This window comes from Alosa pseudoharengus, unplaced genomic scaffold (assembly GCF_046254945.1).
Source record: "Alosa pseudoharengus isolate Yale_2024_CS ecotype anadromous, Long Island Sound unplaced genomic scaffold, YU_APseudo_1.1 YU_APseudo_1.1_scf_2, whole genome shotgun sequence".
Lineage (NCBI taxonomy): Eukaryota > Metazoa > Chordata > Actinopteri > Clupeiformes > Clupeidae > Alosa > Alosa pseudoharengus.
The window spans coordinates 19,916,752-19,931,936 of NW_027468663.1; the positions used below are offsets into that span (position 1 = coordinate 19,916,752).

The 15,185-nt window shown below is 46.2% G+C and overlaps 1 protein-coding gene across 1 annotated transcript in view; it reads left to right on the forward strand.

The window, feature by feature from the left end:
• Window positions 1–1,506: 1,506 nt before the first annotated feature.
• maml3 (mastermind-like transcriptional coactivator 3) overlaps window positions 1,507–15,185 on the forward strand; it is a 116,396-nt gene continuing 102,717 nt past the window's right edge. The window contains exon 1 of the mRNA XM_076294063.1: window positions 1,507–2,565. Coding sequence (XP_076150178.1) covers window positions 2,191–2,565 — 375 coding nt within the window. The 5' untranslated portion in view covers window positions 1,507–2,190. The remainder of the gene's footprint in view (window positions 2,566–15,185) is intronic.

A 15,185-nucleotide genomic window follows, 5' to 3' on the forward strand; every position in this document is an offset into this window, starting at 1 on the left:
TGGGCTTCAAAAACAGATAACGTGTTGCCCAGATTTAAATGTCTTCTGCTTTCATCAAAACTCTTAATCAAGCAAGGGGATAATGAGGTGGATTTTTAAAAATATAACATCATAGTTGTGATCAGTGTTGGGCAAGTTACTTCAAAAGCGTAATGCATTATTTATTACTTGTTACTGTCATCTCAAAGTAATTTGTTACATTACAATATTACTGTCTTTGAATTGTAAGGCATTACACTACGCTTACATTACTTTCACCAAAATAACAGGAAATATGGATTTGGTGTTCTAAATAGATCTTCATGTGTTCAATGCAGCTCATTACCAGGGATGGATTACTGCACGGGCCTACCAGGCCCAGGAGCCCAAGGGGTCAGGGGGCCCTGAAGCCCAAGCCTTTGCATGAAATCATTGCCTCAATATCAACACATCAGGATGTAGGCTATGAATCTGATTGAATTTAGTATTGGCCATCCCCAAAATGCACCAGAATACAGGAAATCACATCAAATAAAATAAAAAAATGTCTGAGGGAGGACCCCCAACCCCCCCTTCCACATATGCGACAATTAGTGGGGGGCCCTTAATACATCTGGGCCCAGGGGCCCGAAAGTTCATAATCCGTCCATGCTGGTTGCAGTTATGGCTCATGGGACAATGTAGGCCCCAAAGGCCAAAGGTCACTCACAACTTAATATAGTAAAATATAGCCATAGTGAAATTGTATGTTGACTTTAAATGGTTCTCATCATTGCTGGTTGCCTTTCCTTTCACTTACAGTGGTGTAGACTTAATGCAAATAGTTTGAGAATAATGGCTACGATCTTTGTCTGTAAAAGCAACATTTTAGTTATTCTCACTGCTTGAAATGAGAAGTATAGCCTAACCATGTTAGATCTGTTGCATAAAAGGCAGAGATAACTCAAATTCCCTTGCTACAGTCATCTAAACAAGGCAATCAAATTCCAGGACCAGCATAGATGACTTTTTTTAATTCTTGGATAATCTTCTCTGGTGCCAATTGAGCATTTCTCAATTTTGGATTAAAAAACAAAGTAACTTCAGTTACTGAGAATTGTACCGAGTAAAATATTACTGAAATTGTATTGGTAATGCCTTACATTACTGCATTACAGCAAAAAGCAATGCATTACTGTAATTACATTACTTTTTTAATGCATTACTCCCAACACTGGTTGTGATGCTTGTGTTCAATTAAAGTGTATCCATCTATTCAAATTTGATTGTGTAAGCATATTTTGTAATGCTTCAAACATGAACATTTGGCCACAGCTCCCATGCTTTCATATCTTGTGTATGGAACATATTAATAACCACGCGATTTATATTCTATTAAAAATTTCTTATTGTTATCTCGGCCAAACTATTGTTATTATTTACTACTTCCAATAGGGGGTCGTTACCTGTCATCTACACTGTTTAGTCTACAGACCCTGATTCAACTTTGGAACTCCATGCCGTATTTTTGGTGGCGCTGTCGGGCTGCTCAGAGCTCCGTGACTGGTCTCAGCTCTTGTCCTGATATCACTCCGCTAGCATGGAGGAGGAGAGTACTTGATTATTGTGATGGTGGTAGTGGCAGCAGCTGCGAGCGACTAGCAGATCGGTGTCCCTAGGATTTCCTTTTGCGCGGCTCTCCAACGGGCAGGAAATCTGAACGCACAGCGTACAGTCTTTACGGGAGGTTGGATTTTGTCGACCAAGCTAATGAAATGCAAGTTCACGCAACAACTCTGGAGCCTGTTCGCTGCAGACTGCAAAACTTTTTCTTAGAGGACAACACAATAAAACGGCAAGCTTGCTGTTCGGTGTGATGGTCGCCCGTAACATCCGGATGTTGTATGGGGTTGTTTTAGAGTAGTGTAGCCGTTCAGGCAGGGGAAGAGAGCCGGGGAGACCCGGCAGCTTTGCTGGCTCGGTCTTGCACGCTCCGACATTGTTGTCTCCTTTCTCGCACATCGGCTACGGTGATACTGAAACATTGAATGGTTGCGACAGTGCTTCTCCCGGAGGAGGGAAGCAACCAGCACCGCTTGTTTACAGTCATTTGAAAGTACCCTTCTTCAGAAATTCATTCCTGGAAAGACTTGGAGCAGGACAGAGAGTGGTTAGAAGGACGGGAGTCTTGGGCTTGACAAAGTTCTTCCAAAATACTGTTTCACAGCACAGATGATGGGGGATTTTGCAACCCCCGCTGCCGCGAATGGCAGTAGTATTTGCATCAACAACAATGCCATCGGCAGCGGGCTGAGTGCGAACAACAACACCTCCACGAACAGCCTGGGCATTCCGAAACACAGCACCGTGGTGGAGCGACTCAGGCAGCGGATCGAGGGCTGTCGGCGCCACCATGTGAACTGCGAGAACCGGTATCAGCAAGCGCACGCCGAGCAGCTGGAGATCGAACGCCGTGAGACGGTCACTCTGTACCAGCGCAGCCTAGAACAGAGGGCGAAGAAGTCCACTAACAACAAGCAGCAGAGCAAGCAGCAAGACCCCGATTCTGCAGTAACTACGGAACAGAGAAACAACACACTGATAGCGGTAAGCAGTCACTTAACCCATCCTGTGGGTCGTTATGGGGAAGACATCAAAACATAAGCTAGTTCACCTGTGAGTGAAAGTGTTTCTCCTGAGTAAGCTAGGCTACTCTGTGCCCTTGTTTGACTGACTGCTCAGTGCTCAGTCTACACTCAGTTACAAACTTTCGACTTTGTATTGTGGTTTTCAGTTTCGGAAATGACAACCAACTTCGCATTGTTTTAAGACGGTAACCTAACTCGTTGCTTGTTGACAGCAACATGATTTGAATGTTTAGCCTGTCTGAACAACCTTTTAGACTGCACATAGGCTAATTACAATGAGTTTACATTTTGTCAACACAATTAAATGTCTCCTGTCAGAGTTGCTCCCTTTACGCGCGCCAGTTCAGTGGCGGAGGAGATATTGGAACAGTTTGTTGTCCAGGTTACTTGCTGTTTGGAGTTTATGGAGTGATGCTATAGCCTACTGTTGATCCCCACTTAGCCTACTACTACCAATGTTGTCTTCAAACTTGTTGATTTTTTTTGGCTAATTGCAAATATTTCACGTGTAAAGTATAATGTGTAAAGGTCACTGAAACCACTCATAAGGTGGCATATGAGGCACAATAAGATGTATACTAAGATTAGGCCTACTTTAGCATACGTTGACACTTTACCAACCTAATTGTCATTTTTGTGTGACAAATATATATTTTTAAATCAAAGTCACTCCAAGATGTTTTGGATGAAGGCACACATTGGCGGCTTGCGCCCAGGCGAAGCAGCTTGCCTGCGTCGTGTGTACTGTCATAACTTTTAAAGGAACAGGAGGGAGGGAGAGACAGGGAGGGGTTGTAGGTGGAGAAATCATCTGCAAGAATAATCGGCTGTCCGTTTCAAGAGGTCCTAAGTAGCCTACCGGGCTTGCCCGCAATCCTCACGCATGCGATCCAAATGATCAACACGATAGTGAATCGCCTGTTGACCACCACCATCTTTTTGTAATGTGGAAAAAAAAAACATTTGCTCCACACCTTCAGAATTATAATGCTATTGTAGTCATTGTTTGTTTATGACTAGCCTGTAGACTATTTGGGTCTCACATTGGTCCACTGGACGCAGAGTCAGAGGTTTCAGGTCGATCGATTAGTTAGCTACAAGGCTTTTCTTGATTCGACTTTTGTCGTGGACTGGCGACAGGGCGCCTTGAGGAGAGGTGGTCTTTTGTGTCGCGGTGGCCAATTCCTCTTTGAAATGCCAAGTGGATCTCGTAGAGTTGCTCTAATTTTTGCGGGCGACAGAGGCAGGGGCTTGCTGAAAGGCTGTTAGCGAGTCGGTGGCGACGCAATAGAACAGGACCTCCCACTGGGTACTGTGGACATTACACTGAGCCGCCCATTAACTGGTAGGCAACAAATGCTCCAAATTGAGGGATTACGGTTTAAAGAAACAGTAGCACCCTTATTACGCGTTCCTTCCTCCGAGAACGGAAGGGAAAGCAGTGCGGCAGCTAGGTGGCTGTATGAAGTCGTTTTTGATTCTCAAACCTTGCAAACCGCGTTCTTCAGGAAATGCCCTTTCGCACGGATTCACTCGTCGGATCTACATCACAGGCGATTTAGTAAACATTTATATGTTAAGGCTAAGGGTGTATTAATGGAGAATGAATCACACATGAAATATGTGTCTATGTTCGCCAGATTGTACCGACTCAGATTGAGATAATAATTTTATCGCGCTTTGTTCTTGATGCCTCTCAAACACACACAAGCACGCACGCTCCCTGAGGCTGTTCAGATAAAGTTCTGTCCAAGTGTCTTTGGCAACCATCCCGGTCAGGAATGTCACACGGACGGTATATGGTTTTGGTCAGTGCCAGTTAAAGCTGCAGAACGCATACTCTATTTTCTTATTATCTATATAACATACGCTCGACCGCATTGGAGATTCCAAAGTGGCGTGGAAAAACTTATGAGAACAGACGGGCTATTTCCCCACTAAGTTAGGCAGCAGCAAGATTGCCTGTTACCAGTCAAGCTCTGTGCAGCTGATCAATCATACCCTGAGCATGTCACTCAAACATGGGGTGGGGTGATGGAGGGTAAAACTGATTGTTGTTTGGCAGCTTTTATGGCCTATTGCAGTTTTGAATGTCCAACATGTATTTAAAAAACACTCTATTGGGCTGTGCACTATAGGCTACAGTTTCTGAATGTCAGTCTATCCCATATTTTCTTGATACTTTCACACTTTTTAGTGTGCGATTAATCGTCTGATGGGGCTAAAGTCTGTAGACTTAATGTTTTCAGGTTCATCTGCCTCCTCATGAGGGACATGGAAACTCTGGGCTCTCTTTATCTGTAAGCCCTGTGCTGGTCGGGCCCCAATCTCCTGCTGGGAAGAGTTGAAATTCTTTAAACATCAGTCCCAGACCAGACACATGCATACACACGCACTCACGCACTCATGCACACACACACACACACACAAATGCACATCATTTTTCAGCATTAGTTTAGCAGCGGTGCAACAGCGCTTGTGGTATCACATTGTTCCATGTCGTCTGGGAGACGTGCCCAAGTTGCTAAATTTAACCGTGGAGTTGGCATCGGCGTGTGCAGCCGGGGTGACGTCAGGAGTGCGGCTCAAGAGCACTTCCCTGTGCTCTTTTGTATTGGTTTGGGTTTGATCACCCTTTGGTTTCATTCCTAATGTGTCTCTTTGTTTGTTTGCTGTGTGTTTCCACTTTGAGCACATCAATGTCTACACACACACACACACACACACACACACACACACACACCTGTGTGTGACCAAATGCTTATAGGAGTAGCCTAGTTATGGAGCTTTTATGGAGGGTAGTTGTCTTGTCACCGTGAGTGTCTGAGAACCAGCAGAGGACAGGCAGCAGTTTACACACATTACCCTTTAAATCAGCAGCAAGGAGTTTTGGCCTCGACCCAGAGAGGCATGAAGAAACCTAGGAAACCGCACCAGCAGGCCAGTTGGCACTAGGTTACAGTTGCTAACCTGCTAACTGGTGACCTAGCAGTAGAGTTAGTTATGCGTAGGGTATGCTTTACCTATAGTGTGTTGTGTTTGGAGCACAGACCAGTAAAGTGCATTTATCTTGGATGGCTATGGGAACGATATGTTCATCCTTCACATGGCCATGAACTGTAAAAATGACTATGTCAATCACAGAACTAGTCACATTTAGGAACATTTGTTAACAAAAAAAACACCTTTTCAAGATGCCATTTCTCTCCTATTAACCCATTGTTGAGAAGGCAGTAATGCAGTTTCTGAAGGCTCGGACTTAACATCTAATATAGGCTGAGAAAGGGGAAGCTATTATATATATAGGCACAAAGTGAAGCTTCTTCTACATATTTTATTGAATTTATTGTTGATTACTGTCTATTCCTGGCCACTGAATGGCGTATGCTGCTTTTGTTTGAGACCAACTCAACTCTGGTTTCGATGTTTTTTTTCCCTCTGCAGGGAGAATGCAAAGGTCTATATGCTCTCTAATTAAAGAGAATGGGGGGGGGGGGGGGGTGTAAGATGCCTGTTAGCCTATTGGAGTTTGGCCTACATTTCCCCTGCCCTTTCCACTCTGTGCCTGTTTGTGGATGTCCCTTTGCAGTGTAACTTATTTATGGGGAACTGTGGGGGAGTTGACTTGCTTTTTCTTTGGCTATAGTGACAGAAGAGATGGTCACAACAATAGAATACTGCAAAGAACTGCATCTGAGAGTGCCGGCAAATACAATCACACATATGCAGTCTCTCAGTCTTGTGTCTTTTATTATTCTCTCTCTCTCTCTCACACACACACACACACACACACACACACACACACACACACACACACACACACACACACCTTGTCTCTGGCAAACATATGCACACACATGAATGCACGTACACACATTCTCGCTGAAGTGCTCTCACTCTCTCATATTCTCTGTCTCTGTTACACAAAAACACACGCACACACACACACACACACACACCCCGGTTTTGCCTTTGTCACTCTCTCATAATCACACTGAGACAACACTTAAATTCTCTCAGAGACCAGCCCGACCCCCTCTGCCTTAGGGAGAGGACAGTCCACACTGGGACACACTGCACCCTACAGGGCACCTACCCAACCCAGGCAAATAGTCAAGAGCTGTGGAGTTTCTCCCTCTCCAAACCCCCCCCCCACACACACACAGACACCACACACGCCACACACACACATACACACACACACACACTTCCTCACTCGCGGAGCAGAGAGTTCTGCATGCTTTTGCTCACCCACCTCTTTCTCAGAGGCAGAGACAGACTTGAGAGGAATGTTGGACAAACTCACTGGTAAAGGGCTTAGCTACAGAGGTGCAGAGATCTGTAGTGCCTCTTTTGATGGGGGGGGGGTGTTAGTCATTGCAGTTTGCAGTGTTTGTCTTCCTCTTTGTCTTTTGTCTTTCCCTCTCATTCTGTTCAGCCTCTTTCTTCTTTTCTCAGCTTCTCTCTGTTTTCAGAGAGGTCCCGTACGCCCGCCTGTGGATGTTTTTAATTTAGAGTCGACAAGACCACATTCCCTTCCACCCACCCATGTGTGCATACACACACACACACACACACACACACACACACACACACATATGCTCGCATACTCACAGCCTCTATGTGTTCTCAGAGCTTTGAGTGTGTGTCAGGAAATCTCTGGCTTGACTGGGAATGCAGAGAAATTCAGATGGAATGCCTCATAAATCTGGCAGTTTTTAAGGTACAATATTTCTGCTGGAAATTCCAAACACAAAGAGATGCGCACAAAAAATTTTTTGTTTTTCGATTCTTCCTCATTTTAACCCCTGAAATTCAACCCCTATCAGAAGTGACTGTAATACCATGAAGCAGAGCTGAACTTAATGTCTGAACTTTTTTGTTGCCTCATATTGCCTTCAGACAAGCACAGATAAACTCTGTGGTGGGGGAGGTTTTTTCCAGTGACCAACTGAAGTACCACAGTGTGCACCAACACAATATTCTGTGTACTGCTGTGTGTTGGTTTTCAGCTAGGGGCGTTGGGCTGGCAGTATCCACCTCAGTTTCATTAGCTGGTAGGCTTTCCACTGTGCTTAGTAGGTGTCCATAGTGAGTTTAAGCCATGTGTGCTTTTTCCCTAACCTGACTCTCGCCAGATGAATTTCGTTCCGCCTAGCTCCACTCATCCATCTGGGATCGCTCCATTGGAGAGGTGTTTCAGAAGGCTGGGCCTTATCAAAAATCCTTGCATATGATTGGATAAGCCACTTGTCCGTCATCACCAACAAAAGCCTTCAGAGCCGTTCTCTGATGTTCTTGTAACGAAAAAATATTGGGTAGATTGGACAACACAGATGAAATAGCAGCATCAATGTTGACGCTTGCTTCCTCGATGCGAGCCGCCATTGTTGTCTGAATCAAAACAGTCTCACAGTCGCTTCTCCGCTACGTCACATCAATGAATTTCCCGCCCTGCATCCTGATTGGCTCTACCATAAAATCTGGTGCCGAAATCACTCCCAACGGAAGCGATCCCAGATGGATGTGAGTGGAGCTAGGCGGAACGAAATTCATCTGGCGAGAGTCAGGTTACTTTTTCCCCTCTCAAGTCAGCCTAGCAGTCTCTCTCTCTCTCTCTCTCTCTCTCTCTCTCTCTCTCTCTCTCTCTCTCTCTCTCTCTCTTTCCCTCTCTCTCTCTCTCTGTGTCTGTGTGTGTGTGTCAGACTCAGCAGACTAAAGGGATAGTATGACAGGGTTGCTTAGTAGGACTGCTCTGTTGTCTGACATGCCTGTCATGGCTGGGTTTAGTTAGCCGGCGCTCACTCTGATCACTAGCCACTTGAGCTGAGCCTGTTAGTCCTTCCCTCCCTCTAGTCCTGCCTTTATCGAGTGAATCACTTAGGCAGGTCTATCAAGATCGGGAGCAGTGGTGTTTATCCATCCTCTATTGAGAGAGGTGCTTATCCATCCTCTTTTGGCAGAGATAGCATACTGTTACTGTAGCCCGACAACACCCTGCCGGTCTGTCTGTGCCTGTCTTTCTCTGTCTATCTGAGGTGTTTCCTAACCTCTTCTTCATGCTGTTGCCATGCCATTATGGGCAGTTGTTGGTAAAAGTCAGATCAAAGTTGCAGGATTCTTTTTCAGGCCCGCCAGGGAAAAGTCCACTGGCAAGGCCTGTGTAGGTTGGTGTTTGGTGGTGATTGCCAGTCGCTGGGGAAGAGTGTGTGTGTGTTTGTGCGTGTGTGTGTGCGTGTGTGTGTGCGTGTGTGTGTGCGTGTGCGTGTGTTAAGGGTGAGGGAGAGGGAGAGGTGTCTTTGTGTGGGTCCGTCACCATGATGAATTTGGTGCGGAGCGACAGTCATTAACCTTGAGGAGAGGGGTAGCAGACAGCCCCTGCTGCCATTGAGCCTGCAGTGAGAAGAGCACATCTGAAATGAAAAGGAAAGAGCGACAAAGACATGAAGAACACTATATTAAATAGAGGGAGAGAGAGAGAGAGAGGGAGAGAGAGAGAGGGAGGGAGAGAGAGACATCCCTATGTCAGAACCTCAGAGGGTTTGTATGTGTAAGATAAGATAAGATAGATAAGATAAGACTTTATTGATCCCACAGCTGGGAAATTTACTTGTCACAACAGCCCAGTAGTATAGAGAGTAATGTGTGTATGTATGTATGTATGTATGTATGTATATGTTTGTGTGTGTATGCATGTATGTGTGTATGGGTGTATGTATTAGTTTATTTATTGGGAGCTTTGTCTTGTCCTTTTAATTTAAGACAGGAGTGTCTTGTGATTGTAATGAGATCAGCAGGGGGCACATACAGTAGTGTTTTGATAGACAGAACATGGGAACAACACACACACACACACACACACACACACACACACACACACACACACACACAGAGTGTTTAGGAGCGTTATAATAGGCCCTCCACCTAATGTGGCAGAGTCAGAGGAAACCTCAGATAATGGCCCTGTGACAGAACACAATGTCACTTCCTATTTGGTGCCTGAGGGCTGGACGGTTGGTGGTTGTGGGCGAAGCAGCAGCAGCAGCAGGATTCCTCCCTGTGCCTCCACCGGGGATGGCTGCTAAAGGACCATTCAGTGTCTGTAATTACCAAGAACCTGGGCGGCACGGCCAGACAAAGTAATGGCCGCCCTCCCAGGTGAGACAACTGCAATGATAAGCACCTCAAGTCGAGAGACGGTCAAGAGAAACAGAAGGGAAAACAGGATGGATTGAAGAAGGAAAAGAAAAAGAAAGAGTGTATGTGGAAAGGTAGCATGTGGGGAGAGACGCAGGTGAGACAGAAGAGACGCAGGTGAAGGGATTGGAGGAGGCGGGACAGGCCAGGGCAGCGCAGCAGCAGAGACTATAGTGGAGCACACCCATTTCATGCGGATGATATTCACACTCACACGTTTGCTGTTTGGTGCTTGGAGCTTGTCCGTTTGTCCACAGTCTTATTCGTAAATCCTGTAATTGTACTCCGTTCAGTCATAAAAGGGGAAACAAAAAGGGAACAATAAAGGGAAGTTTATAGTCAGTACATGTCTAATGTATGTATTTATTTATTATTGAAGCACAGTCCTTACAATAAATACAAATAAACATACAGTACAAAGTAAAACTAGATTTCCTGAGCTTAGGTATTGGTTGGTGTCCTGTGATTTTGGGTTGCTAAACTATTTGGGTTGTTTCTTCAGGTCCATCACCACCACAGCAAACCCGGCCTAATGAGATATTGATCAGCCTCAGAGTGCTAATAGTGGAGCTCAACAAAGGCGTGCGTGTTTGGGACAGCTACTGCAGTCTGAACTCTGTAGATGAGACACTTAGAAAAGAACCTCAGGTTAGAGACACTGCTGAGCAGCAAACTGCTGCAGAAAAAAGGAAAGGGCCCTTTAGAACAGGGTTGGACTCAACAGCTTTTAGCATAGCATGTAAACGCTTAGAACTACATAACTACACTACGAAAGCCGACAAACGGGCGTGTGATGCCAGACACCACCAGCCCTCCACTCTATGGTGAAGAGTATAGAAGTACCAAGAGGCGAAACTCAATTGAATATTCCATAGCGACAAATGCTTCAATGAGCTTCCGCCATTTTTGATGGAAGACCAAACAGCCTAATGATGCTAGTCTCAGTTTAAAAGTGCCTTACGAGATTAAAACAAAACTCTTGTATCCTTTATGCCTCAGCTGAGATGAATGGTGCAAAATATGATACGTGTGCATTTGTTTATAATTATTTAGGTTGCTTCTACCAGATTTGGCAGAGGGTTGATTTACCAAGCTGAGCGAGCCACTTTAACTCAGTTGTGACATTTTAGTTTGAACATACGACCTATGGTGTTTAAATGTGAATGAGTGGCTCAAAGTTGGATAGTTGGCAATAGGAACCTATCTGTCTGGTTTTATGCCGTTTTACATTGGCGTGTTCAGTCGAAAACGGCAAAAGCCCTGTTGGCAAAAAAAGCACTAAAGTTTCACCTCTTTCTCCACTCTGCTCTGCATCCAAGTATGTTGCTGTGACAACGCTGTGGGCTGTACAGGGTCGAAGTAAAGCAGGCAGGTCCCAGATCAGTTCTACGATGTGGCCGTGACGTGGGATGGCTTAAAGACATATGAATGCATTATTGATGGACAGGGAGCTGGGAAGAGTCACTCTTTCTCAGACGGCTTCAATGAAAACCAAACGAAAGAAGCAGTGAAAAATAGATGAGAGAGGCAGGCTGTTCCACACACACCAGCACACACACCAGCTTATCCACACATATGGAGGTATTGGTGTACAGTAAAGGTGATCTGTGTACATCTGAGCACACCAGCAGTGCTCACAGTGTCACAGTCACCAACGTTAAGAGTTTTTCTTTCTCTTGACTGAACATCTTGTCTGTTGTGATGCCATATTATGGACACACACACACACACACACACACACACACACACACACACACACACACACACACACACACACACACACACACACACACACACACACACACACACACACACACACACACACACACACTATTTGACCTAAAATAGTGAAGCACTAGACTTTTGAGGAAGTCATAGGAATGTCAGTGAAGACACTGTGGAAACAGACCTTAACTGGCATGCCCTCCTCTGTGCTATGGGAGGTGTGCTGTGTCAACATTTGTGCAGACAAGTTTTATTTGTGTGTTTGGTGGCACACACACGCATACCCATATACCAGCGTACATGGTTATTGTTACAGTCACACACACACACACACACACACACACACACACACGCACACACACACACACACACACACACACACTTGAGCGCAGTGTGCTGGTCTGGAAGCAGATGGTGCACATCAGACATAAGGCTGCTCGCACAGCCAGGCTGGGGATATGTGGGCACTAAACACAAGCCATATGAATGGCTCCATACGAATGGCCCAGACCAGCTACTTCAAAGTGCCAGAGTGGGAGGAAGTAAAAGAGGGAGATGAGAGATGGAGGGAGAGATGGAAGGAGAGAGAGATGGAAGGAGAGAGAGATGGAAGGAGGGAGAGATGGAAGGAGGGAGGCACAATCTTTCCATTAGGTTCTGCTACTCTTATAGCTGAGCCGTCTGACTTAGCTTCCCATGGTACCTTGCCCTGTATTTGATTGCTCAACAATGCGTTTCTGTTTGTGTATGTGTGCAAGCTTAAAGTTACTCAACAGGGCATGCAACTCTGTGCGTGTGAGTCTGTGTGTGGTTGTGTGTGGTTGTGTGTGTGTGTGTGTGTGTGGTTGTATGTTTATGCATGCAACTCAGTGGGTGTGAGTCTGTCTGTGTGTGTGTGTGTGTGTGTGTGTGGTTGTGTGTTTATGCATGCAACTCTGTGCGTGTGAGTCTGTCTGTGTGTGAGGTTGTGTGTATGTGGTTGTGTGTGTGTGTGTGGTTGTGTGTTTATGCATGCAACTCTGTGCGTGTGAGTCTGTCTGTGTGTGAGGTTGTGTGTATGTGGTTGTGTGTGTGTGTGTGTGTGTGTGTGTGTGTTGTTATGTATGCAAGTGTCTTAGTACACTTTACACCTGTGTGTGTGTGTGTGTGTGTGTGTGGTTGTGTGTTTATGCATGCAACTCTGTGTGTGTGGTTGTGTGTGTGTGTTGTTATGTGTGTAAGTGTCTTAGTACACTTTACACCTGTGTGTGTGTGTGTGTGTGTGTGTGTGTGTCACCATGTTACCAAAATATTGCTCAACAGAGTTCCCCTGCAACTTGAAGCAGTGCTCTTGAAGTCAGTTACACCGTTCAACACAAACATATGGGTCCAACTCAACAAGTGGCCACCCCACCATCTCTCTCTCTCTCTCTCTCTCTCTCTCTCTCTCTCTCTCTCTCTCTCTCTCTCTCTCTCTCTCTCTCTCTCTCTGTGCGTAATCCCTGAGTGCCGTCAACTCAGAGTAGGAATCCTCAGGCTTCATCCCGCTGGGTTTAGGAGCCTAAACCTGTCTCTGCGGCCCTGCAGCGTGGGCCTTCAAATCCAGCCGCTAAGCGGGAATTACGCACTGGAGCCGACTGTGTGCGTGCGTGCGTGCGTGCGTGTGTGTGTCCGTCCCGGCCACACAGACCCCTGGGTAAACAGCCGTGGGTGTGTGTATATGCACCAGGGCCTCCTGTGAACCATGGTGGCCCACACACTCCAGGCTTGCGTCAAGTTGCAGTGCTGTTGTTGCATTCTCTGTGTCTCTGCCTGTCCTTCAGTATATTTCTCTCGATCTCTTCTAATTCAGTTCCACTCATCAGAGCTGCGCTGGCATGAGGACAGGCGGCTGTGTTTTCTCACTCTCTTGTGTAGCGTATGGCGCTGGATGTGGTGGCTGGGGGCGTGCAGGAGGTGCATGTGTGTGCATGTGCTCACCATGTGTTCTGCTGGAGCCAGAGGATCTTTCAGCTTGAAAATGTGCTATGGAGAAAGAGGGAGACAAAGAGATGATATCTTCACTTTAGGTGTCTGTGTGTGTGTCTGTGTGTGTCTCTGTGTGTGTGTCTGTGTGTGTATCTGTGTGTGTGTGTGTCTGTGTCTGTGTGTCTGTATGTGTGTGTCTGTATGTGTGTGTGTGTATGTGTGTGTGTGTGTGTCCATGCCTAAGTGTTTGTGTTTTTCAGCGAGCGTGCTCTTGTGCCTTGATCCATTTCCTTCCTCATGCGTCAGCGCCACCTCTTCCCCATTCGGCGGCCCTGCTGTGGTTTCCCACACAGCCTGATTCACTGACATCAGTCAGTCTGCTGCCACTACTGACTCAATGACTCAGGCATCCTGGCCTTCTCCTACGCCCCCCAACCCAAACCCCCCCCCCCCCCCCAGCAGCCTCTGCACCTCCCAGACCCACTGCTGCACACACTCCCTCTGCATGCATAAGACGTATGTGGGTGTAAGCCTAGGCCTGCCAGTGAGATCGTGGGCAGAGGTATCGTGTGTGTGTGTGTGTGTGTGTGTGTGTGTGTGTGTGTGTGTGTGTGCCCTCGCCGCTAGCAGGCCTCCCTTGAGCGAGGAGTGCTGGGGCGCGGGTCCTTAGTGGTTAATGAGCTGGGCTAGCGTGCAGTAGCCTGAAAGTCGTCGGTTCAATTCCCGGCTTTCACCGTTGTGCCCTCGAGCAAGGCACTTAACCCCAAGTTGCTCTGGGGACAATGTGATCTCTTGTAATATAGGTGACATATGTAAGTCACTTTGGTCAAGAAGTGTCTGCTAAATGTAATGTAAAGTAAATGTAAAGTAAAGAACCGAACAAATGAATGGTGTCAGTAAAAAACACTTGAGCAGGAGGTTCCATCATCAAGTTGTGGTGTCTATTCTTCCCCATTCCAACCTTTAAAAAACTGTCTGAACTGTGTGATGTACAGTAGATTTTTGTTGTAATGAAGAAAATATTAATACATTGCTATTTTTAAGCAGCAGTGCAGTAATGTTTTTGTTTTGTACTGTCTGTGCATCACAAACATGGGTAGTGTGAATCTCCTGTGGTTTTGCGTCTCCCGGCTTGCGTTCCCCTTACCTTTCTCTCGCCACATCCACACCTTCTCATTGAGTTTATGCCATGAAATTTTTATGAATGTTCCCCTGCAACACGGCGCGGCTGCGTCGATAGCCATTAGCTCGCTGGCCTGAGTAATTGTGTTCCAGTAAAATGCTTGGTGCAGAGCCCTCCACAGCCAGGCACAGCACAAGGGTAGAGAAGAGAGAAGGTGGAGTAGGGGGCACTCATGAACTGACCTTGGGTGACATGCAAACACTTATTGAAAAAAAAACTATTATTATTATTATTATTAATAATATTATATGGTAACACTGCAGGTAATAAGACTGCATAGGGGCAGGGGCATGGTAGGCAGGGTAAGGAATCTGGTCAGGTAATCCTGTACTTCTGTGGGCTTTGCAGTCCACTACTAAACAAGCCAGTGACTGGCCAACTGGCCACTGAGCAGCCCCATCTGAGATTAACAGCACACTCTTAACCGGTCACTTTTAAGTTTACATGCCCACTCAGCACATGCCAATAGCCACGTAGGGAACGCACAGTTGAGTGTGTTCAGTTATGCTTGAATGAATTTGCATGGG